This window comes from Ictidomys tridecemlineatus, chromosome 6 (assembly GCF_052094955.1).
Source record: "Ictidomys tridecemlineatus isolate mIctTri1 chromosome 6, mIctTri1.hap1, whole genome shotgun sequence".
NCBI lineage: Eukaryota > Metazoa > Chordata > Mammalia > Rodentia > Sciuridae > Ictidomys > Ictidomys tridecemlineatus.
Window position 1 is genome coordinate 27,352,754 of NC_135482.1, and position 26,980 is coordinate 27,379,733.

A 26,980-nucleotide genomic window follows, 5' to 3' on the forward strand; every position below is an offset into this window, starting at 1 on the left:
TAACACAAAGTGGTTATACTAAGAAGGTATGATGAATCACACATTCACCTAACAAAAGAACCCTAAAATTCATCAAATGATATCTATCAGAAATGAAGACACAAATAGATACTTCAATATTCTACTTTCAACAATGGTAAAACCAACTATCTAGAAGATCAGTAATAAATAGAAGACTTAAGCAACACTAAAAATCAATATGACTAACAGACATTTACAGAACATTCCACCCCATAATATGCATTCTTTTAATGAGGACAAGGAATATATCCTGGGATAAAATACTAACAGACCACAAAATGAGTCTCAATGAATTGAAAAGAATTAAAAATAACACAAAGTATATTTTCTGATTCCAAAGAGTTACATTAAAAACCAATCTCATAGATAACTTGAGAATTTCAGACATCTGGATATGAAATAATATTTTCCTTAAACAATGTTTCAAAAAAGAAATCCTTAGGAAGTTAGGAAAATATCTGAGAAAATAAAAACATAAAAACAACATATTAGAACTTATGGAATGAAGTTAAAGCAGTGCATAAAGGAAAATGTTTAGCCTTGAATTATTATTAAGAAAAACCATCTCTTCCATCTGGAATAAGTAGAGGGAACTGGTCAAAAAAGATGAAAATAACAAGAATTAGAGCAGAAATAAATAAAAAACAGAAAAATAATAGAGAAAATAAACAAAACTAAAAGTTGGAAATGTTTGGTCAGCTGAAAGCATAGTAATTAAAAGTGAAGTTTCTGGCAAAAACATATTTTCTGGGTTGAATTTCAAGTACCAGTACTATCTAATATCTGAACTACAATTATCAAGAAAAATATCTCAAATTAATAAAGTTAGGAATGTAAAAGGAGACACTACTACCAATCTTACAGAAATAGAATAATAGGGAATACTATGAACAACTATAAATGTCAACAGATTGTATCAATAAAATGGAAAAACTCAAAAAAGACACAGAATTGACTAGAGAATAAACAGCAATTCTGAATCAATATATAAAAAGCAAACTATATGAACGCAGCTATTTGTGAAGATTTTCTGAGAAAAGTCCAATCACATATGATTCTGCTGATTAATTGTATCAAGTGCTTAAATAATTAATACCAATATTTTACAAACTATTCCAAATTATAAAAATGAAGAAACATTTCCTGACCCATTCTATGAGGCCAGAGTTACCTGAACAACAAAATCAGTCAAAGATATAATTGGAAAAGAAAAATATAGGCCTATATACCTTATAAATATAATACAAATATCCTCAGTAAAATATAACAAACAGAATCCACCAAGTGATAAAAATGAATACACAACAAAACTAAGTGGAATGCAAAGTAGTTTTTAAAAATGGAACTATGTAATATACCATATTGATAGAATAAAGGATAAAAGGCACATAATTATTTCAATATATGCATAAAAACCACTTGATAAACTACAGCACCCTTTTATTACAAAATCATTAAAAAACTTCTAGGAATAGAACTTCCTCAATTAAATAAAGAACATCTGTAAAAAAAATCCCACAGCTAACATTATATTTGATGGAGAAATACTGAATATATCTCCCCTAAGATTAGAAACAAGAGAAGTTTAAAATACTGTTTAATCTCTCTACTTCTATTCAACATGTACCTCGAACATGGGCTAGACCAATGAAGAAAAACATATACAAGAAATGAGTAAAATGCCATTCATATTAGAAATGAAATAGTTTTGCTATTTTCAAATAACATGACCTTTTACACAGAAAATCCTAAGGAATCCAATAAAAATTGAACTAGAAAATGAGTTCAGTAGAGTGGCAAGTTATGAGATCAACATAAAATATCAATTGTTTTTCTGTAGAGAAGCAATAAATAATCTGAAAGTGAAATTAAGAAACATCTGTTTATAATAACCACAATTTTAATTACCTAAAAATAAATATAAAAAAGAAGTACAAACCATGTCATGTTAAAATTATAACACATTGTTGGAAGTAAAATGATTCAAGTATAAATGGGCCTATATTGGTGGATCAGAGGATTTAATATTAAGATGAAAATGCTCCCCAAATTGGGCAACAGATTTTGAATTCAACAAATCCTTATAAATCTACTAAACCTTTGACAAATAAAGTATTTCTGCAACACGTTTTAAAATCTACACATACACACACACACACATACACACACACACACACACACACACATTTATTTTTAAATCTTGAAAATGTTTTTAAATTTGTTTGAAGTGGTGGTTGTGAAACTTTGTGAATATATTAAAGATCATACAAGTGAACATTTTAAGTGTAGATAATATGAAATACATTCAATAAAACTATTTTAAAAACTCAGTCCTGGGCCCTAAGCATCCTCCTGTTATTTTCTTTCCCATTCCTTTACTTACCTTCAGCCCAGCTGACTTAAAGGTAAAATGCTAAGAATAACATTCCATGCTGCCTCCTCAGGATTTTGAACTTCATATTCTCTTGAATTTCCTTTGCTTGGTTCCTCCTGTGTCTGCTAGTCATTCTATTCTCAGTTCAATTGATACTTCTGAGAATATATTTTTCTCCTTTCTTCATAGTACTCATCATTTTGGGAAAAAAACCTTTTATTTAAAAATTTGCTCTTACCTACTTATAGCATCCTTTTTAAAGTATAAGTTCCATGAGGACAAGAGAATATCTCCTTTGTTATTTGATGCATCCTCATTCCTTAGAAAGTGCTTGTATATAGTAACTGTATAATATGTACATTTTACTGAGGGAAGGAACAGAATAAAAACAAAGGTGAGGTAAAATAGACTATGATATCAATCAATACTAATAATATGCAATATATTATTTTATTTTCATCTTTTTAGAATAATAACATTCTGGAGATGCATGAAGATACCTTCTGCAATGTTAAAAATCTGACTTACACTCGTAAGGCACTAGAGGACATTCGGTTGGATGGAAACCCTATCAACCTGAGCAGAACTCCTCAGGCATACATGTGTCTACCTCGTTTGCCCATCGGGAGCCTTGTGTGATTTCAGATAATCATTATGATGCTCACCACAACAAAATATTTTTTTCTGCTTTCTTCAGAAACAAAGCTCAGCATGAAACTTTCAAATTGCATTCCAAAAGCTGATATGATTACACAAAATGCAACTCAAAGTGTTAATAAATATATGATGAAAATTTAGTAATTTAAGAAAACATCAGATAAGGAATAAACCTACAAACTATTCAGAAAGAGCAAAACTAAATGACGGAACCAATTTTATAGATATTCTTAAAAATCAATTATAACTTGCAAGTGTTAGGAATGCATATGTTAATTCAAAATTAAGTATATAATAAAGAAAATTTTTAAATTGAACATTAGCTATTTAGCTAGAATTTAGATGTTTTTTCATTAAACTCTTCTATTCCTTTTTTAGTTTTCACTAACACATACTTTCTCCTATTTTGTTAAAGAGCATAAAGAAAAATAATAAATATGTTTGAAAATTACAGTGGCCTTGTGGGAAAATAGCTGTTGTACTCCAATTATATACATAAATAATACATATAACTCCAGTTTTTGAATGATGATATTTTCATTCAAATTTTCTGTTAAGTCCTTTTAGACTTTTGCCCACATGACTGGTTATTTGGTCTATTTCTGTGTCTGCAAAAAAGTAAAATATAGAAAATGAAAAAGAGATGATAATCACACCAGGAAATAAGGAATACTTTATGAGTTGAGCTTCCATAAAATGTAGAATATAGGAACCTGTATCTGAAACACAACAAAAGGATATCTATAAAGTGTGAGCTTCCTTTCAGCTGCAAAATACTAAGTTCCACTCACTGAAAATAATGTCTTCTTGATTCCTTATAAAGTTTTCCCTGAGAAACAAAAACTTATATAGGAGTAATATCTTCATTTGTACACAAATAGATATGTGTATGTGCCACTTGAATATACATATATCCACGGCACATGTGTGTGTATGTGTGTGTGTGTGTGTGTGTGTGTGTGTGTATGAAAGCATGCATTTAAAGTACAAGAGATACTAACTACTAACTATTCTGAACCTTGTTATTTTCATTTTAAAATAGTTCTTGGTGATATTTCCATATCAGCAGGACTCTACTGATTCTGAAAACTATACATAATTCCATTACAGAAATATATGTATTTGCACTTAAAACAATCAAAACTGTCAAAATTCTCTTTGCTTAAACATAAATGATGCCGAATGCCAATGTCTTGGCTTGGCACAGAATCACCAGCCACCACACACCTTTGTAGGTTCAAACAGCTTTATTCCCACTCTCACACTGCCTCCACACAGGTCCAGGGGCAATCCCCTTCTGCTGTCTGCCCGCACAATTCACCTACTCCAGGAGGCTATCTCCAAATCCCATTTTAATCTCAATGGGAACAAGCAGCAGGAACACCCTAATCCCAGCAATAATCTTCAACCTCCAACTTCCCTAAAACCCCTTGTCTTAAACTGGCAACGCCTTAAACTCAAGGAGCCGGTTACTTCCTCAAACCTGATCAGCTCTAAACCCGGATCTGCCTTGGTCCTTGAGCAAGGTCACCTTATTAAAGCATGCATGCAATGTCCCATCAAATGTCCTCTAAGCAGCATGGGGTACTCTTGGCAAGGAAATTTCGATGCGTCATTCCTACTTGACAATGGCCCTCAGCAAATAATTTTGTGTACATGTAAGAATACATAAAGTAGAATTTGGAGTCAAATATTATTATCTTACATTTTAACAAGTGTTACTAAATTTCCTTTAAAATATTACACCCACATTTTCATCTACAGTGTGGGAATGATACCTGATTCTGTACTACCTTACTATAATAGTTTAATATCAAACTATTCTACCACTGCATAATCTATTTCTGAATTAATACATTATAGTTAAAATGAGATAATTATCAGTACCTTCAAACATTTAAAAATACCCTATTTTTTTCAATTATCTCTTTTTCAATCAATTACTTTTCAAAATCTAAATTATCTGAATTTTTTCTTATTGCTCAACATCATTTGTTGTATGTCATTATTTATAGTTACTGGAGCTAAATCCAAAATTTCTATAATGTAACAATTAGAGAATACTCCTCTAACATACATCCACTTTAGGTATATAGATATTTTTTTGATTCACTCTAAAAGTATGGTACCAATATGTGTCTAATAATGAAAAAGTATGTGATAAATTTTCTTGAGCCCTAGGGAGGAAAAGTAATCATAACTTTTTTTTAAAGAGAGAGAGAGAGAGAGAGAAGAGAGAGAGAGAATTTTTTAATATTTATTTTTCAGTTTGCGGTGGACACACATCTTTCTTTTATTTATTTTTATGTGGTGTTGAGGATCAAACCCAGCGCCTCGTGCATGCCAGGCAAGCACGTTACCGCTTGAGCCACATCCCCAGCCCAATCATGACTTTAATCAGACTTTGAATACCCCCCAAACTGAACATCTTAACCATCCAAACATCAAGTACCACAAACCAGTGACATTTAAAAACTGATTTTTTGCTTTTAGATACACATCCTCATAGCTACATTACTATGAACCATACTAAAAGGGAATTTATTTTAAATTCCGTCAAGAATTATAAATAGCAAAATTATATATATGTTATATGTTATATAACAAAAAGTACAACAAAACTCTTGGCTTAAACTACACCCATTTATTATCTGACACTTCTCTTGATTGAAGTTCCATATGACTTGCATAAGTTCTCTACTTGGGAATTTATCACACAGAAATGCAAGTGTCCTTGGCTGAGCTCTTACTTGAAGATATGGAATCAATCCACATCCAAACTCATTTAAAAGGCTGGAAGAATTTGTTCCTGTGGTTGTAGGACTGAGGTTCCTAATTCCTGGCTATCAGCCAAAGGCACTTCCCATCTTCTAGAGGACACACCCATCCCTCATTACAAGGTAACTTCCATCTTCAAAATCTAATAATAGCACTTTGAATCTTACTTGGCTTTCTAATCTCTCTGATTTGTTCTTCTTTTCTATTCAAAGACAAAATCTTTCTTTAAAGTTCTCATTTGTTAGGGTCACACCTACCTGTTTAACCTTCATACTTAAGGTCAACTGCTTTGGGACTTTATATCTGCAAAAAAAATTTTAAGAATACTTTGATGAATGTTTGAATATCAGAGTCAGGAATCCTAAATAGCCATCTTTAAAATTTTGCTTATCATATCTCCAATCCTAGTAGTAGTAGTAAGCAAATGGTAACTCCCCATGGGTGATGACTTCTTTCTCTATCCTTAAATCTTCCTAGAAATGCACAGAAAATATCAGTGGTAGCAATGTCAATAATAAGGAACATTGGTAACATTTAATGAATCAAGTTTATGTCTCTGAAGAGGAAATAGTTATTCTTTAGTCATGTCTCCATGTGGACAAGAAAACAGACAATATCACAGACTTCTAGATGGGTTGTGCCAGTGAGGGAGCCACATGGGTGATTAGATTTTGACTAATTTGCTAATGTTTAAGAAAAAGAATTACAATGATCCTTAGAAAAATAGTTACTTTAAACATATACATAAATTTTAACCAGAACTGTCTTACATGTTATTTTTGCTTGCATATATGGGAAATGCTGAGGAAAGTAATACAGGAGAAAGAAAAATCATCTGCTAGATTTAATTCATGCATTTTCATGAGTTAAATGATTAACACTGCCAGTGGTTAATAGTTTACAAGATGTCCATAGAGCTGTTATGACAACTTTGTATGATGTTATATAAAATACTAAGAGCCACAGCACATCATTACTATAAAATAGAAGATGGTAAAATACAAGAGACCATAAAAGTGATACATATTTCAGTGAATAGTGACAGAAAATCACTTTTAGATCTAGAGTTTAACTCTGAAGGATACTAAATGTTGTTTTAAAGTTAGTGCCTCTTGACCCACATTGTTATAATAGCAATCAATTATCAGATTCAACTACACGCCAGGCATTCTGCTTAAGTGTTCATCCTAAGGGTTGGGGAAAATCAAATCACAGATCAAATAAGTGTCCTGGGTCATGGTGTTACCCTTGTTTACCAGTGAGTCCTTGCTTCCCCAATGTTGAAGTATAACACCAGAGAAGCACGCAGAGGTAAGTATAGAGTGGAAAGTAGAAGCTTTATTAAGGACAGCTGAAAAGACTTCTCCTGGAGGAAGCAGGGGACCCAAGAAGTGGAATCCATGGAAAGGGGATGTCGCCCCTCTTTTATAGCTAAGGTCTTCTTTCAGCTTTCCCACATTCCTGTCCTCCTTCTGTTATCTTTCAGTGATGGAATGTAGGTGGGAAGGCCCAAAGGATGGGGCACAGGTGGGCCAAAGGAGTAATCTGGGCAGGAAGGACTTTTGGATTAGCATCTCGGCTTTTGCTGGGAACTGTTTCATTAACATTTCTTTGGGATGGGCTCTGGGCCTTGGGGATATTAACATTCCAAGAGTTGTTCTGCTTTTCCTGGACTCCATTCTCAGCATGGCCTTCATTTTACTTTGATATTAGACCCGATTTACCTAACTACACTGACTACCTGTATTTAAATCTGGCTTCAATGGGAAGCCCCCTAAATTCTGTCCGACTCCATCCCATTGTTGTGCTTAAAAACTATAGTCTCACCTTTGTCCTGTTTTATAATATTAGAAAATGGTGTACAGATTGGATGGAGCTACAAATATCAGCATGGTCTTTCTTTGTGAATGGTGACTTCCAAATTACCAAAAGCTTCCTTTGAAGCTTTTTCACAATGGAAAAACCATTTCTGGGAGCCACAGTAGTTGTGTATAATGCTGACTTCCAGAAAATCAGTAGGAAGATGGATTAACATCTTCCAGGCTCAGAGGAAGCATCTAGAAGCCTTCGTTAGCTTATTCTTTAGGCACAGTAGTACAATAGCTCACAGTAATTTCAGGGGAACAATGGAGATGTTCAATATTTTTAAAGCAAAAAGAGAACATGGAAATAATTATATTATTGTTATATATAATAATTTAATTTGGATTATACACTTTATAATAATAAACAATAAAATATATAATTATTTTATTATTTTTATAAAGGAAGAAGCCCATGGAAATCATAATGAGGCTTGGCCTGCAAAAACATTACTGATGATATCAGGTCTTCCCCCAAATGCTGCAGAATATGTTTCTATCCTCATAGCCTCATCAGTATGATATTATTACAAGATCAAGGGGATTTGTACCAAAAAATAAAATACTGGTATAAAAAGGACATTCTTATGTAAACATGACAGTGCTAGTTGACATTTACACAGGCACTGTGATTACACACTCACAAGGCTACTTTGCAGTTGCTGTTTACCAAGAACTGTAGAAGGGAGAAGTGCTTATTTAAAGCCTTGAAATGAAATGACTATATTTTAGCAATCTTTCTAACTAATCATATTTAAGTGGCCATTTCAAACATATCACATTGTTCCTTGACAGCTCTAACTTTACAACTGACCTCTAAGCAAACCACAATGTATGTGTCTTAATAATACTATTTCTTGCCCTAAATTGCTACATGTCAGTTTTCCTTTATACATTGCAGACTTTTTTCCCAAGGGGAGGAGGTGCATTCTACAGCTCTGGAATATTTTATACTTTAAAATTAAGCAAACTTGTCCAGGTTACAATTCCTATCTAATCATTACTGAGTACACGTGGTTTGAGGTGTTATAACTAGTGTAATTTTTGACAGTTCTCTGAAAATCTTGAGTGGCTGTAGGCTTACTAATATCAGAAGGTGCCAGCAAATAGTACCTACACACAGTAATATGATGAGTTTAAAATTGACCTCTTCATTTTTCTTTAAAGGTGTCAAAACACACTCTTTGTAATTATCACAAAGTTAACTTTCTCTTCAAAATTTTCTTAAAATGATTTGATGTTTCATTAGTGGGAAATATCATAATAGTGTTCCCTGATAGAAAAAACACTTCATAGTATTGCAAACTAGCCCCTCTACTTCCCAAATTAACAAGAGAAAGAAATGGGAAATTTTGAAATTCCTTAGCTTACCTTTGAAAAGCTAGAAAAACTTACTATCTTGCACCTAGTCTCTGTGACCACAAGATGGGGCCAGCTTTTTTGAAATTCCTGTATGGGGTTGTCTTTGCAGAGGAAAAAGGTAAGCCTCTGACCATGCATAATATGCTCTAATCACTTATTTATATTTGTTTCACATAGAGCAGCATTAGTTGCATAGATTGATCTAAAAATTATTTATCGAATTTCATTATCTAACAAAATATATCACTTATACCAAATTTCTTTCTGAAGAATTAGTTTCTTTCAAAGTCAAATTTAAAATGCATAAATCTAATAGGTATACCCAATTCCACTTTGCCGTAAGAATGATGATTAGTATTGTTCATATAGAATATTTAAAAAATGGAATTTGTGATAAAATTTTTCAGTGAGGAGTTCACTTCTCATAGTTTGCTTTGGGTATGATGCTTACAGACTAAATTTTGACTGAGCTACTACTGCCACCAAGTGTTTGAATTTTTTCAAGTCACATAAATGAAAAAAAAAAAGAAAAGAAAGAAAGAAAGAAAAAAAGAAAGTAAGACCACACCAAGATTATAATGTTTTTAACTTATATGAACTTAATGCTCTCTTTTGCATATCATAAAGCCTAGTATAACCTATATCAACATATAGCATTTACTGGAATTTCACAATGCCAACATTATTAAAAGTTTCCAAATAAATTGCTGATTGGGAGCTATAAAGGATATATTTTAGACATTTTACTGGATTTACTTTACATATATGGCAAACTGACTAGAAGTTCCCCCCTAATAATTTTCTGCTTTCCAGTGTTTATAACTTTGTGTTTCCCAGCAATCACCCATCCCACCTTTTGTGCTGGATTCTCTGAGCCTTCTTTTGAACCAAAAGAATGGTAAAGATGATGAATGGCATAAATGTCACATCCATGATTATGATAAACACATACACAGTATCTATGTGTGCATCTCCATCTGACGAAGAACAACTAGGGAAATACTCTTTCTGGGCTTGATGTAGTACATCTGTGTTAAAGAAGCCTATGGAAAGGAACTATGGGCAATATCAAGAATCTAACTTTGATCTCTTGTAGGTGGCCTCTGCATCTTAAAGGTGGCTTTCAGCCAACAGACAGCAAAAAGGAAGGGCCCTCATCATAGATCCACAAGTAAATGAATTCTCCTTTAACATGAATGATCTTGGGAGTAGATTTTCCCAAACTGTGCCTCTGGAAGAGAACCTGAAATAGCCAACACCTTGATTACAGCTTGTATGAGATCCTGAGTAGAGGGCTTGGCTAAGCTATTCTTGGTCCTCTGGGAAGGAAGAGATAAACAATGAATGTTGTTTTAAGCAACTAAGTTTATGGTAATTTTTAACGCAGCAACAGAAAACTAATACATAATATATATATAAAAATATAGGTCAATTAAAAGTGTGTCTTTAAAAATTCTTCAATTGGATTTCTGTTATATTTAACATACTCTGGTGGTAAACTGTGGTATAGCAGAGCATTAAAAAAAATCTGTAGTATAATCCCAATCTTACAAAAATGTAAAAACTATAAATCACATCTGATTCACATAAGAAGAGTTGAGTAAGACAATATTGATTTTAATAGGTAAAATGAATAAGAAAGATAAGCCAATATTGCATGTAGAAAAGTCAGCTGAGCAAAACATGATGCACTTAATCATCTGTAAAATCAATCATAATTGTTTTAATATTTTGTAGTTGTCAATGGATCTTTTATTTTATTTATTTAACTATCTATTTATCTATCTTTCTATTTATATTTATATGTAGGGCTGAGGATTGAACCCAGGGCCTCACACATGCCAGGCAAGCTTTCTACCACTAAGCCACAACTCCAGGCACCTAATCATCATTTTTAAAAAACAAAAAGAGAATAATGAGAATTTCATTACAGTAATATGGTCAATTTCTTAAAGGTCTCAATTAAAACTCCTATAGTATGACATATGTCCTTAGAAAAATAAGCCCAGAAACCACAATTCATTTTGAGGTAAGTAGAGCAGGTATGAGTCTGCATTTAGAAGGGGTCGCTGGAGACTACCAATGTCAGCACTCTGTATTTTGAGTCAAGAAGTTTTATCTTCAGCAAACCAAAGAGCAAGTGCAATTGAGTGAAGCCTGTGGAGTCCAGAGGTCCCAAGGTAACTCTGGACTCCTGATCCATGAACCCCCATACTGTTCTAAGTTTCCAGCCAGCAATTCATAAATAACCTTTGCAAGCTTCAGGACTTTCACATTTTGCTTCCCTGGGATTTAATGGGTAGAAGTAATCAGTTTTCTATTTTTCACGATTTTATACACTACAGAAAAGTAATAAAGGGAAGTAAATACTCTGGGTTGGTTTTCTCTAGGATTACAATTAGTGAGCCTTGATATTTCTACAAAGTGGGACAAGAAAAGAACACAGGGTGGTAGGGATGCCTATTGTTACATCATCCACAAAAATACATGTTCTTACATATACTGAAGTAGCCCTGAAGTAGTTAAGTATAGTAATGATGATAACTAAGTAATGAAGTATTTATGGATTATACGAAGTTCTTTAACGAAATACCTTATTTAATCCTTCACACAATCCTGTTAATATAACAGAACCAGACTAATGGTATGGGTAAAGAACCTGAGCCTTAGGAAGGTGAGCTGAAGTTGAATTACATCTAGCTAAATCAAAACTCATATGCTTAACGATAATACTTCTAAAGCTCCCAAAGTATGCTATAAGATCAGTGAAGAGACAAACGGAAAAGACATAATCAGAATATTCCTATTCTCAAGAACAAACCCATGAGGTAACAATGTTTCTTTAGTCAACGTATGCATATGGTATGTTACAATTAGCAAAATACTTTCCAGTACGTTTTACATTTACTTTCACAAGAATCCTATTTAAGTTGGGTTGGTAGTATAGCCATGTCATTAAGAACTCCGAGTTAAATTTAGTCTTAAATACTATCCCTGAAGTTCATTAGCCCCACAACCTGGGTAAAATACCCCTCAGTTCCCTAATCTTTGAAATGTGGTAACAATGTATCAGAAGACAAGAAGATTAAGTGCCATAAGCACACCTGCACTCAGTTCACACACTCAGTACATGTTTGTAATCTGTTCAAATATGATGAATCCCGAACCCCCAAAAGATGTAAAAATATTTATTTGTCTATACCCGAGTTCTCCCACCCTTGCCCAGGTTCAGTTGAAAGTCCATCTTCCACATCCCTGATCCGCAAGATGATACAAAAGGATCAAACAAACTCCCTAAAGTGTTGCTTGGGTTGGGCAGCATAAAACCAGTCCCAGCCTCTCTCCCCACACCCCTCAAAAACTGCGTCACAAGCCCCTTGCGAATGTTCAAGGCACACCTAGTCCAGGCCGGAACCCCGCCTCCACACGCAGGGATGGCCCTCTCGATCCCGATTGGCTGTCGTCCTGGGCAACCGAGGACGCGGTGGGCACGTGAGGGCCCCCCAGCCGGTATTTAAAGGCTGGGGCTGGCTGTGGCCTCTCAGTCCGGCCAGGACCGCGACGGTGAAGCACCTGGGTTGAGAGGGAGTGGCAAGGTAACGCGCAACCACTAGCTCCCCCGTCCCCAGCCCAGGCCTCTGCTGAGGCGGGTGTGTGTTGGGACCCGGGAGCAGCTCTCACTGCGTGTCGCCAACCAACACCTTCCTCCCCCACCATCCTTACCCAGCCCCAGTCCCACTCAACCCACCTGGGCAAGACAACCCAGGTGCGAAGGACAAGAGATATCTACGAGCAAGCGGTGAAGAGGGGGGGCCTCCTGGAAAGAGACGAAGGCAGGATTCCAGCCACAGGCATGTGGTCATCCTCAGACACAAGCTGAGGAGGTTCTTCAAACCATCGGATCTGGCCAAACTTGACAGCTTCTAGGACGCTACTATTTAGACCTCTTGGGGGCTCCCTGAACCATGACCCAGACCCTCTACAACAAGGAGGACCCTCTTAATCTGGGCGGCGGCTGGTCATCCTCTGCCCCCTTACACACCTGGTCATCCTGCCATGGAAGGCGCCGAGGCGCTCCGATTTACAAGCGGCGGTACCGCTATGGCCCCAAGGCCGAGTATGAGCCTCCCAGGAAAAAGCCCAAGCAGCACTACGGTCCAGGCCCGTGGTTCCAACCTCCCCGACGGCCCTGCTGGGCCGTGTACTCCAACTGGGGGCGTTGCGGAGGGCCCTGGTGCCCACCTCCCGCAGGATTCCGGAAGCCCCCCTACCAGATGCACATGATCCGGGTGTATGGTCTGCACCCACTCTGCCCTTGCTGCTGCTCTTGCTGGCGTGGGCCCTGGAATCCAGGCTGGGCAAGGCCTCCAGGCAGGAAGAAGCGCTGGGGCCGCAGGGGCCGCGGCCTACGCCGCCACCCTCGCCGCTCCTCCCCAAAGAGCCCGCCGGCCGATGCGAGCACTTTGCTGCGGCCTGTCAACCTGTATGGGTGGCGCGCGCCAGGTATGAGAGCGCCACGGAACACCACCCAGTTCATTATGAACCAGATCTACGAGGACATGCGGCAGCAAGAGAAGATGAAGCGCCAGCAGGAGGCGCTACGAGTGCAGCAAGCCCAGGCTGAAGGCTTGGCGTCCCCGGCCGGCTCCACCGGAAATGACGCGCCCCCTAGCGGCGGTGAGGAGGACTTGGAGCTGCAGGAAACTTTGTATAGCTTCATGCAGAATCCCTCTCTAGTCTTCAGTCCTGCCCCAGAGGAGGAAAAGCAGTCTCCCAACGCGCAGCTGGTGGAGGAAGAGGAAGAGGAAAAAATTGAGGATGAGGAGAAAATTGAGGATGAGGAGGAGTGTGATGAGGAGCTGTGTGATGGAAAGGAGGAGGAGGGTAGTGAAGAGGAGGAAGAGGAAGAGGAGGCGGAGAATGGAGAGACAGAAGAAGAGGTGGATGAGGAGGAGGTGGATGAGGCTGAACAAGGAGAGGAGGATGAAGAGGGAATGGAAGAGGAGGGCCTGGAGGAGGAGGAAGAGCAGAGAGAGGATGAAAATCACTTGCCTCTGGAAATGCCTTTGTCAATCCTAGTAGGGGAAGAAGAAGAAAGAAAGAATTTTATAGACTATACTTATTTAAGCACAGAACAGATTATTCCCAAAGTGCCACAGGAAGCTCTCTTCACGGTACAAGACATTAACCACTAGACATCTGGAAGGGAATTGAGGAATGGGATGGAACTAAATTTTGAGGCTAAGATCGATTAGCAACTTTTTAAAAACTAATTTAAAAGTGAGTTCCATTAATAAACATATCTATGTAAACCCCTTCTTTGGCCACTATAAAATGCTTAAACATTGGTGTGTTGGTGTATGACTATGGGTGGGGGTGGGGAGCTTTCAAATATTTTATTGCAAGTGATTAAAGGCCAAATATTTTATTGCTACAGTTTGAATAGTTTCATTTGCTCTTTTCTCCTCTAGACAATTGTGCTTTTGTTATGGCAATGCTGATCTGATTCATGTAATTTAATGACCTTGGTATCAACAGATATTTCGACTGTTATGTGGTTAAGCACATAAGATGGCTATTGAATGTCTACTTGTGCTCTTAAAAGACATTTTACCCTATTTTTCTACCTTCAGAGTTCACTTTTGAGGGTTGTATTTTGGTAACCCCATTTTCAGTCATTTGTGGCATTGCTCATTTATATTCCTTATTCCACAGTGCTATGGATCTTCCTCAGAAGAACATGAAGTTGCTTCTGTGGAACTGGTTATCTGCCATGGCCTCAACAATCCATAATCCATGCAGGGAGAGGATTCCCCATGGTCAGAAGTCAACTTGCACATCTAGTTAAAATCCAAGGTAACTGCAAACAATGGAACATAGCTTTGGTTTTGAAACCTTGTTCCTGGATATATTCCTTGCCTAAGTCCAGAGGAATCATAAAACTAGTTTTGTGCAGAATGGATTTATAAGAAAAGATTATTGACCTTTTGGGGGTGGAATACCTTATTTTGTTTCCCAGTTTAAAAAAAATGATGTGTAAAATGAGACTTGTATGAGCTAGATTCTGATATCTAACAATTACTTGTGAAGAATATATCATAAAGATATCTTTAGCCCAAACACTTGTAGGAAGTAACACATTTCTTCTTAGACACTTAATAAAATGTTCTATCCATAGCATATTTCCAGAATATCCCTTGATGAAGAATTTGAACCTGCCTTCTCCAAAATACCATGATGAACTATGCTGCTTAGTTGGAACCACATTTAATTGCTGGTTAAAGAGAAGACTACATTGATATTTACCAAATGTTGATTTTCATTCATATATTTCACTTTTTTGCAGCTTTCAAGATAACAAAGTAAGCTGTTGAATAAAAATAAAGTACATATTCTCATTTATTTTATCAAAAATCTATGTAGCAGTGCTTCGGTATCCAACAGGATGAACAAAAGAAATGAAATTAAAATAGGAATTTTACAATTGCACTAAATATTCCAAATTAAAGCAGTTGATGACCAGTTATATTTTCCAATGTTCAGTTTTTCAATGACAATCAAAGGTGCCTTTCTATTACTGTTAAAATATATACAAATAGAGGCAATCCAAGAATGATGCTACTGATAATACTGGTCAATAAATCCTAACAAATATTCAAAACACCAAAATAATCACTAGGTTAAATGTAAGTATGTTCTTATGAAGCCCTTTCATTTATGATTGAATTTCTTTTTCTTAACAGTCACATGTAGACAATTCAGTTTCTTTTGGCAAAAGATTCCACTTTAAAAAATGTAAAAATATAACAAAGCATTTTCGTTATTCGTTGTAAGGGATATAAACATTAACAATGCCGCAGGATTTTACACTTTTTACCATTGACCATGATTGACATATATGGAACTGCTAGGGACCAAGTACTATGAATAGTGATAAGGAAAAACGGTAAAACAACAAAATTCCTCAGGTTTTAATAAAAAGGAGAGACATTAAAATAAGACAAATTGGCTTTTGCAATAATTCTGAAGCAAACCACTATGAAAGCATAAATCACAGGGAATCCAACAATGCGTCTGGGATGTCTACTTTGTGGGAAGAGGGAGCACTGAATCTAAAGGTCAAGAGCTGGGGGAGAGTGGGGGGCATTGAGGAATTGAAGACAGAAAGACTAGAGTCTCTGGAAGGAGCAGCCAATGAAAAGAGGTAGGCAGAAGCCATATCTTCTCATTCCTGTGCTACTCATGCCTTCTGAAATAGACACTCGCAAAAATTAAAGAAATCATTGATATTGTTATGGTCCCTTTCCTGATCCTATGGAGTATGAAATGATTAAATCATGTTGAAGGGTTAAGAGTGTTTTAATCAATTTTGCATCTTTGTGATCAAAATACCTGACAAGAACAACTTGGAGGAGGAAAAGTTTATTTTGGTTCATGGCTTCAGAAGTCTCATTTCACGGTTTTTAGTTCTAAGGCAGAAGCATCATGGCAAAAGGACACCACAGAGGAAAGCTTCTCGGCTCCTGATAGCTGGGAAGCAGAGAATCTCCAAGGCCACACCTTCAGTGACCTACCTCCTCAGCCAAGACCCGCTTGCCTATAGTTTTTAAATCTCCCAGTTAATCCATTTAATTTACTAATCCATCAAATGGATTGACCTAGTGATGAGGTCAGAGCAGAGCACTCACAACTGAGTAATTTCACCTCTGAATATTGCTGCATTGCACAGCACATGAGCTTTGGGAGCACATTCCAGATCCAAATCAGAACATAGGAACTGGCATTTTAGTATCCCCATCATTACCCTTCTCAGTTACTTTCTCTCCCACTATCTTTAGGGATCCTAGGGTTTGTTGCTTAGCATGATTGGAACACTTAGTTCTTAGCTCCTAGTGAGAACTCTGCAAAGCTTATTTGGTACAAATAAGTATTAGTATGGGTTCAGGATAAACCCAGTCTTTAGTTTTAGAGGTAAGTATCCTCTTGAAGAAAGTTTTCCAAAAGAATCTTATTATTCTTAAAGTCATTCAAAAGTCGATGGTGTGGATACAGTAATACAGAGGTACCACTTAAAAAAATTATTTGTCAAATATCAAAAAATAAGGTTTAGAAGGCCTAAAATAGATAAGCAGTTTTGCTACTTATCTGAGGGTTTTTGTTTTCTTGTGACTGACAGCATTTTTTTTAAAAAAAATTTACCTTCTTTACTTTGTCTCCACAGTAACTTGCATTTTTTTTTCTGTGAAAATATTAACTCTCTAAAGATGGTAAATATAGTTGACATTTAGAGATCAAAATTGATCTCTAAATATGATTTCATAAAATTTTATAACATCTGTAAATAAAGAAGACAGTATTTCTATCTTATTTAGTGCCATTAAAATAACCTAGTCTCTTGCCAGCTATACTAACTGGCAAGAGACTCTACAAATCTGGGAAATAGATGATATAAACTTCACCTCAAAGGTAATTTTGAGTCAGACTAAGTAAGATGAAGGAAACAGTTTCCTTAAATGTTTTATGCTGTTTTAGTAGTGCATTCAGCTATGTTGTTGGATATCACACAGATTTGTATTAATGTAAAACAATTTTAATGCTTCTGAATCTCTTAGGCCTTGATTTTCAGTGTATTATCAAAATCAAAGTGTGGCTGTGTTTTAGCTACTTTGGTAATAGCATTTTTCCCCCTGTATTTCCTTAGTTTTAGATAGTTGAAAGTTCAATATCAAGGTTGGCTGATGGAAGAGAAGGATTTGATCATGTGATAGGAAGACCAGGATGTGTATTGCACTGCTGACCAAGTGCCCTGTGGCAGTAGCCAATTGCCTTAAGTCTGTTTCCTCTCACGTAACAACACTTCATTATCACTTGGGTCTGTGTCAAGACCAGATACCCAATATTGATGAAGAACTGTACTACTGACTATAAATCAGTGTTAATCATTATTTTCTGAATTGCATTTTATAATAAATTATCCCAATTAAATTTTGAGAACAAGATCAATTTAGATTCAATAACTCTGCCTAGGAAATCTCATCTCATTGCAATTCTATTGGACTGAAATATTCAGATATTTTTGTGAAAACCCTGAACTAAGCATGAACCCTGAAATTTAGTTTTATTTCTGGTAAAATTGTACAAATGCAGTCAGGGTCCTATGCTTTGATGCTTAAAGGTAAGATCCACAAACCAGCAGAATTTGTACCACCTGAGAAATTACTGAAGTTTAGGTTCACCAGACCTATTGCATTAGGATATGATTTGTAACTGTCTCTAAGAGACAGGCATGCCACTGAAGATCTAAAAAACATGATTTACAGTTAAATCTATTATAGAAATCTCATGAGAATTTAATGATTAAGATGGTAGTTTGTGCATTCAAGATTCTGTCATTTACAACCTGTGTGACCTCAAGGATATTACCCCAATTCTTTTCTTTGCATTTTGTTTTCATCTAATGTAGTATCTACAACATGAGAATAAATGAGATTATAAAAACTAAATGAGCAGATACTTACCAAGGACTCAGAAGAATAAATGAGATTATAAAAACTAAATGAGCAGATACTTACCAAGGACTCAGAAGAGTGATATTCAAGAGTTATTAGTTAAAAGTATTCAGTAAATGCACAATGATATGTGGTGCCTAAATGTTATTTGTTAGTGACTATAAATGACTATATAGCAACTATAAATGAGAAATCTCTCAAAATAATTAACACCATTACTTATGAACTCTACTGGGATAATTGCAGTCAGATACATCATTTTGAGCTACATCAAACCATGAGAAACAATTAAATTTCTAGAGCTGGACTCTTTTATGTCTTTTAAAACACCCCATCATTCTTGCCTTCAGGTCAATTAAGTGTCCTTTATTCTTTTTTTTTTTTTTAAGAGAAAGTGAGAGAGAGAGAGAGAGAGAGAGAGAGAGAGAGAGAGAGAGAGAGAGAGAGAGAGAGAAGTGTCCTTTATTCTTATAGCTGACAGCTGACATTAATGTCCTAATGGCTGGTGCTAAGAGTTATAATTTTCCCAAAATGAGCAGTGAATACTAGAATTTAGTTTTTCAAAATTGAAATGCATGCATCTATCTGTAATACTTAAAGAAATCATGTATTAGAGGTTTATATGTGCAAGTCCTAAGAAGACAATCATTGATTAATATTTATGTATATGTGTATCAATATACATATATTTGGTTGATAAAAATTCCTAAGTGGAATAAATTGGTTTAATTGTGGTACTTGTCATATATTAAAAAAAGTAAAATCAGAATTTTACGTTAGGGAAGTAATGATAAGAATTTATAGGCAATTTATAAATGCATAACTGGATATGATTAATATTACAAATTAATTAAAAATTATAATAAGATAATTATAAACATATACATATAAAGGCAAAATGATGTTAAATACCTGCCATAAGTCATCTATAGAACACTTTAAACTGTCAGAACACAGACCTTGGATTTCAAAAAAACCTCTGAGCATATACAACAAGCTTTTTGCCATACATTAACATTTTTGAAATGTATAATCACTCTGAGAACTAACTCCTTATTTACCTTTTACAAATGAAGGTTGTGGAATTTGAAGACAACTGTTTCATGACCCAAGTTCTCTATTTTTATGTCAAGGTTATAGGTTCACCATGTCATTTGAACATATCTTCCTCTGGTCTTTCTTACATAAAACAGCCTATCCAGAAAAAAAAAAAACTTCATTTATATTTGACCGGAATTCCAAGTAAGATAGAACAAGATTGTGATCCCTTCAATGTGAAATTTATAAAAGGCACTGAAAAAAGAGATACTGAAGTCCCTGTGTCATAATTCACATGCTCATATGTAAAGTTACCTCACTCTTGCCAGGCTGCTTATTTGGGATCAAATGTCTTAAAATGGGAATAGTTTTTAATGGGTGAAGAGGAGCTAAAAGTAATTTATTTGCAGCAAGCAAGACCCACAAATACAGCTTAGGATGTATTATTCTCTTTATTCATGGTTCCATTGTAATATGTAGTTGTTCTATTACTGGGGACAGGGAAGGAGTATTGGAGACCATTGCATTCCTGAAACAAACTACATTCCAATAATTTTTTAGAAATGCTGCACATGAAGAATACTTGCACTGACAAATACTTTCTATATAATAATTACATAATTTAACTTTCAGTGGCCAACTATTTTAGAAAATCTACTTACTACTTACATCTATGTATAAATACAGGTACACAGTAGAGTTCCTCCAAAAGAAAAACCCTATAGTCACAAGGATGCCCCACAGGAGGAAATGAGAGTTGCCCTCCTTGAGTAATGGGCTGATAACAGCCGATTATTCTTACCTAGAACCTATGTTCTAGGTAAGAATAGTTAGAATTTGGACCCCTAGTGCTTTTAAAGAATTTTCTAGGGCCATCTCTCCACTTGTAGAATGAATCTACATTAGTATGAGAACTGATGTCCAACTTGAAGATCATGAAAGTATTTCTAACTCTGAATTCCAACTACTGTAGAATATTAAATAAAAAAATAACTTTAAATCAAAGACTTGAAAACTTTGTATTGAAACATCATTTTATGGAAACAATATGTTAATATTTCATATGTGAAGATTCCATGTAGAAATATTTTTTACATGCTGAAAATACATGGTCCTATTTCCAGCATGAGAATTCCAATTTTAAAATTTATCAAAAATGGGCCCTTGACTACCAATTAATTCTAGTTTTTCTTTATGGGAAAATAAAGGTACTATATTTCAAACATAGGACAGAGAAGCTATGGAACTTCCTTTTGCTGAAGCACTTTTATTTATACCATTACTTCTCTTACTTGGTTTTGTACATACAATCATGCTAGGCTACTTCATTCTAAATCCTTTTTTTCTTATAATTGCTTTTTAGATTATTCTAAATTTATGTCTCCAGTCCCAGACTATAAACTCACACCTCTCCTATTTTTGATTCTTTATTTCTATTCAGCTGTGTTAAACTATAAAGCCCGTGCTATAGAAATTCAGTACTGTTATTTTTAAAACTGCAATACAATACCTAAGAGAGTTAGTACCAAAGATTGTACAAAAATTTAATGATTGCTGCCATGTTCTTTTATTTTTGTATTTCTTTGAAATTATTTTTATGGTATTTAATATCTAGAGGTGTATATTTTTCTTTAAAATTTTTGGTTGACATTAACTGGAATTTTTATCTATTATTTCTTATTAATACTGACATCTTAGATGTTTTCCAGTGACATTTGGATTTTTATTATTTACAATTCTGTTATTACACATTCATCAATGAAAATGTTTAGATTTTTAGCATGACACTTTTGGTTCTAGTAATTTAAGACTTTGAGCTGGTATTAACTTATTTCTTACAAAAACCCATTATAGATTATCTTTTCAAGTGACATTTGCCACTAAATGGTACTAATTAAACCAAAATTTTATTCCTGCCATGTATAATTTCAGGTTTTAATTTTTTTGCTGATTTTTTTATTCATTGTAGAAATTTCTTGATCTGGGACATTATAATATAGAATGAAAAGCTAAGTAAAGATTGATTTTATATGTCCTCTTCTCCACCTCTGTTTTACAAAGTCAGTGTTCATCTTTTAAAAAATTAAAATAGAATATGCAATGTTTTTATTTTCTCTTTAAAGTTCTGCACAAATATCTAAATATAAAACAAAGTAGCAAAACTACTACTAATTTCTCTTTTTTTTTGCCTTATTAATATCTAGATGCCACCTAGTGGCAAAGATAAAAAACATTTAAATGTGAAATCATAATGGCTGTGTCTGTGTTATATTTACAGTTACATTTTGGGGGGAATAAGTACACATTATTACATGTGAAAGTCTATTATGATTGTAGTGGCACAAAGAACTACAGTAAGATAATTACTTATTTATATGAATGTGTTGATATACAGCTCTCTGTTTAAAATACAGATTTTAATGACCCACAGGCCTGAGTCATAAATATAAACTGTCAAAGCATATAAAGAGGAAAAGATAGTCCCCCCTCCAAAGTCTTTGGATGTCTTTGGATTATACTATTAATTATATTTTATCTTAATGCACACCTACAACACCTACAATATTTTGAGTTCCTCTTGCCATTAATACCTCTATCCACATGGACAATATATTTAATTTGCTTTTACTAGTGACAGTACAGAAGAAAATTTGCAAATCTGTGATTTATGTTCTTAAATTTTAAATTTAAATTTTAAATTCAAATTGCTACACTAAATAATACTTAATACTTTAATCTTGAGAAACAAAAATGAGAGTGTGTATTCATTGGCCTCCATTTAAGAACAGGAGATGTGATAGCTCTGGGACTTAAACATCATTTAATTTATTAATGCCCAAAGTCATTAATTAGAGCAACAATTTATTAGGGAAAGAAACAAACCTGCTTTTTTGTGGGTCTGGGATCTAGAGAATAATTAATATTTCGATTACTGTCCTATTTCCAGATCTTTCCAGCTGCTCACCCACTAAAAATGCAAAAAACATTGGTAAAGATGGGCTCCTCCTTAACTTGAGAGGCAATTTCTGCATTTACAATTTTCTTAGTAATGCTTTCATCATAACACCTCTAGAAAGAACAGTTACTCCTACTTTGTACTTACTTAACACTTCAATTTATTGATACTATCATTATCCTTTTAAAATTATAGTTGTCTGTGATTCTTTTCTGCCTAGAAAAGTCTACAAAGAACAGTTCATCTATTTCCTGTACTGAGTCATGTACACAAGAAACTCTCCATAATTTCAATATTACAAAAAAATGAATAAAACAAAATCTATGATATAAATGGTGGTTGTTAGGTAGTTCTAACAGGATCCTATGGACTTATCCCTGTGTACTTTTCTGAAGGAATGGTTAGGGAAGAGTAGGAATGTCATATCTCTCGCACTCTGTAGTCAGGTCCTTGTGGATAGACAGCTCATCATAGAACTGAACACAGATGTCTTTAATATGACAAGCAGCTCTTGTCTCCACAGTCTTGGTCATTTCGAGGCCACAGACTCACCTTGAGTATGAACAATCTCACATAAATCTTCCTCCTTTCAAAGTATATCTTTAGCATTATTGTCTTCTACAATTTAAAGAAACTTGTTTAGAAATTTGAAACAAGCAACATTTTTTTTTCCTGTGTTCACCTTTGCTGAACTATTACCCCATTCCAGGTTCTATACTAAGCACATGTTCTTAGGTAAGTGAAAAAATGGAGACCTAGAGCTCTCCAGTAACTTGCTCAAGGTCCAGAACTAACAGATGTTGGGTTGGAAACTACACAGTATGTTTCTTTGTAATATGAACTCTGTTCTGAAATGAAGAGAGCAGGATGAAATCTTTAATTTGTTCAGATTATTCAAGGACATAATTCTGAGTCTATAATCAAAGCCAAGCTTTCATAGTCATCCTGCAAATTGAAATAGTGTCCTGAGAAAAGTGCTGAGCCTCAGTAATTGATGTCCAAAAGTTTTGTGATAAATTATTTATAGATGAGATACTTTAAACAGAGAAAAGAGGCAGAGTGCAAAACTGATAGAATATTCATATCATTAGAACAATTTTCTGGCCCCTTTCCCTTTCCTTCTAAGGTAAAAGTATAAAGGTGAGTCTGATTATAGAAATCTTCATTCTCTAAATTAGGAATCAGCTGTCATTAATGGAAGTGGACAGAGACAGAAAATTGCTGTATACTGATAGGAGAGGATCCTAAGGGCTGCCACATGGCAATCACAGTTAGAAAAAAATATGTAGTATAAAGAATAGAAGTCATAGCTACTATTCAGAGGTTGGTAGGAAAATGATGATATAGTGAAGAGTCAAAATGTAAAAGCTGAGAACGTTCTGACATAAGGAAAGCATCAAGAGTTACAGAGTAGGAAAATATAGATGACTTAAGAATTTAACTAGTAATAACTTTAAGTAAAATATATCTCCAGTATCCCCAAGGTTACCTTCATTCCCAGCAATAAGTACTGGTAAAAGACAGTTTAAATTTGGTCAGGTCTTTTTTTTTTTTTAATAGTTATTTATTGGTGCCAGGGATTGAACCTGGGGACTCTTAACCACTTAGCCACATCCCCAGTCCTTTTGGTTTGTTTGTTTGTTTCTGATACCGGGTCTTGCTGAGTTGCTCTGGGCCTTGTTAAATTGGGCCTCGTTAAATTGCTGAGGCTGAATCTGAAATCTTGATCCTCCCACCTCTAGAGCCACTGGGGATTACAGTTGTATACCACTGGGCCCAGCTACAAATTTTGCAGATCTTAATGTCCTTCTTTCTTCTTCTCATGGCCAATGGCATACCATTCTTTTAGTTCAAGATTTTGTTTATTTTGTCACTATTAGATTTAATACTTATCAAGAGAAATTAATGTCCAATGAGTATATTAGCATGAATTAATTTATCTAGTTTAACAAAGTTGTTGACCTAGAGGTAAAGAGGGACTTTAAGAAACAGAATAAGATAAAATTTGATAGAGATCTGGGTGTGAGGCCACACTGCTGACAGGAGTTGGAGAAAGGAAGATGGCTGGTCCAGGCAATGGACAGGAGGGACATCCTCTCAGATTCTGGTAAACTCTTTGAGCCAATGTATTTCAGAATGCAGAGTTTTTCAGCATTTAGGGTGTTCATTATTAGCCATTTTATGCAACTATAGAGCACTAAAGTTAAGACTTGTAGTACATCTTTATCCATCTTGAACACTAAAGATAATCAGTGCTTACTAAATTTGGCATGTTAAAGATGGACTGCAATGTAATTCAAATTGCTTTCCCAGACAGTGATGAAATGTCAGATTTACTTATTCAAGTACATAGATTCATTTCAATTCATCTAATCTTCTCTATTCCATGGCCTAAAATTTTATACAGAGAGAGAGAGAGAGAGAGAGAGAGAGAGAGAGAGAGAGAGAGAGATTAAACACAGGGGCTAGCGTATAGCTCAGAGGTGCAGCACTTGCCTAGCATGTGTGAGGTCCAGCCCGAGCACCCCCCCGCCACACACACACATACTGAGTAAACACAACCTATAGAATTCTTTGACAAATAATTCATGAAGTTTTTTTCTTCTCATGTAGATTTAGATTTTCCCCTATTCCATAATTCTTGATGCATAAAAATTTCACAATTCTGAGACATCTATTTAACCCAAAATTGTTATATTTGGAACAAATTATTTCATTTTTTTACTGACAAAATGTTAATTTAAACCCATGTAGAGATTTGTTGCTTTCTGTAAAGTTCCTATGTCTGTAACACAGCATGTAAAGATTACATAGATCATATTTCATGTGAAATATGCTTTCTGACAATGCAATGATTCTCTAAGATATTTATCAAAACATCAGAAATGAAAGCAAAGAAAAATAGCCTATTTTTAACTGAGTCAGCCAACTAAATTATCTTTCACTGTACCTCATTTTATTTGGAAACATAGTCAAGAATTCTTAAAAACAAATAATAGAGTTTAAGAGGAAATAATTTTGTTAATTTCTAAGACTTCATTCAGCTAGAAATTCTTCTACCTGTTATATTTTGGGGGGTGCTAAATTTTGGGAGGTGTTAAATAAAAGCAGTGATTGTTTTTTAAGTTAAAAAGTTGATAAAATATAAGTTTTTTAATCTCATGCTAAAATATATGTCTATTTTCTAAAAATATCTATTTCTAAAACATTTTCTAGCTGTGTAGGAAGAAAAGTAGAAGTCAATCCCTAATGCATAAACAAAGCTATATGCAGGTTTAATGTTAGGAATAAAATTGAACTATGTACAAATAACACTTTCTAGTTCCAGTAGGTAGTTTATCTTCCTCAGTAGCCCAACTCATTTGCTGAAAGTTGAACACAGTTTGTGTGTTTGTCTTCTTAAACAGGTCATTAGATTTAATGCAGAAAGTGTGGAACATTGCAGATGCTGCATGGACACCTCTCAATTTCCCCTAGGTGGCGATCTTTTCAAAGAAGCCAGGCAGGGCTCCTTTGCCTAAGAGAATTGAGCTCATAAATAAACCCTATTCTAGTTACATTTTTTAATCTCCCCAGCAGAGGAAACTTCAATTTTGAGACACAATATGATTTTAAGGTCTGTTCCCAAAGTTTTCAAAAACTGGAGAGATGGATGTTATCTACTTTAAATACTTAAATATATATTTGAGGAAAGGTATTTCAAAATCATTAGTTTGGGAATTTTGTTAATTATGGAAGCAGCTGTGAAACATTATACTCAAAAGTTAGTTTCTGGGTTAATTTTCCATAGCTCCTTTTGTAAAACCGTGAAAATGTTATTTAATGAAAATCTTCATTAGTCTATTTAGACCGACAATCACTTTTTTTTATGCTGAATCTAGCTGCTCTTTTGTAACATCTGTTACATGGGGAAGTTTCATTAGAAAATGAGGAGAGGTGACTGGGGAGGGCTGAGCCCACATACTTCTCACACTTAACTATAATATATTGAAAGAAGGAGACAGTAACAAAGAATATCAGACTACTTAGATGTAGATGAATGATACGGATTGAAAACTACCATAACAATTCAGAAATATCAGACCTTTCTTCCTTTTCCATAGTCTTCTTATTCCAACATGTAAGTCTCCTAAGATATTCACCCATACAAACCTGATATTTATATATATGTATATAAACTTAGGCTTTCTCTTTGGGACTTCACCTTTTGCTTTTTCTTTGTTTTTAAACTTTCCATTGCTTCACTCTAAGGTTTTAACCTGACAAAGACAAAGCATGATGGCAGCTTCTTTCCTAAGTGCACATAGAGAGTATTTCAAGGCATCCTATAAATACTTGAAAAGGAAAAAAAATCAAATTAAAGTAAAAATATTAATGCAGCTATTTGCAAAGAAATTTCACATTAATTATGTACTTGGTATGC

General features: G+C 34.9%; 2 protein-coding genes and 1 long non-coding RNA gene across 3 annotated transcripts in view; 2 read left to right on the plus strand and 1 right to left on the minus strand.

Moving 5' to 3' along the window:
* Epyc (epiphycan) overlaps positions 1-3,369 on the plus strand; it is a 35,314-nt gene extending 31,945 nt beyond the window's left edge. Inside the window, exon 7 of the mRNA XM_005324431.5 lies at positions 2,864-3,369. Within this exon, the coding sequence (XP_005324488.2) occupies positions 2,864-3,034 (171 nt within the window). The 3' untranslated portion in view covers positions 3,035-3,369. The remainder of the gene's footprint in view (positions 1-2,863) is intronic.
* LOC120888153 (uncharacterized) overlaps positions 1-6,574 on the minus strand; it is a 74,009-nt gene extending 67,435 nt beyond the window's left edge. The window contains exons 1-2 of the long non-coding RNA XR_013440405.1: positions 6,088-6,574; positions 2,634-2,760 (exon numbers count right to left, since the gene is read on the minus strand). This is a non-coding gene — a long non-coding RNA (uncharacterized LOC120888153). The remainder of the gene's footprint in view (positions 1-2,633; positions 2,761-6,087) is intronic.
* Positions 6,575-12,651: 6,077 nt separating this feature from the next.
* Ccer1 (coiled-coil glutamate rich protein 1) lies at positions 12,652-14,271 on the plus strand. Its single transcript, XM_005324430.4, has one exon. The coding sequence runs from the start codon at positions 13,020-13,022 to the stop codon at positions 14,247-14,249; it is 1,230 nt and encodes a 409-aa protein (XP_005324487.2). The 5' UTR covers positions 12,652-13,019; the 3' UTR covers positions 14,250-14,271.
* The last annotated feature ends 12,709 nt before the right edge of the window (positions 14,272-26,980 follow it).

What these genes read in the sequence shown, in the direction of transcription:
- Ccer1 (XM_005324430.4), top strand. Translation starts at nt 13,020, where the DNA reads ATGACCCAGACCCTCTACAACAAGGAGGACCCTCTTAATCTGGGCGGC.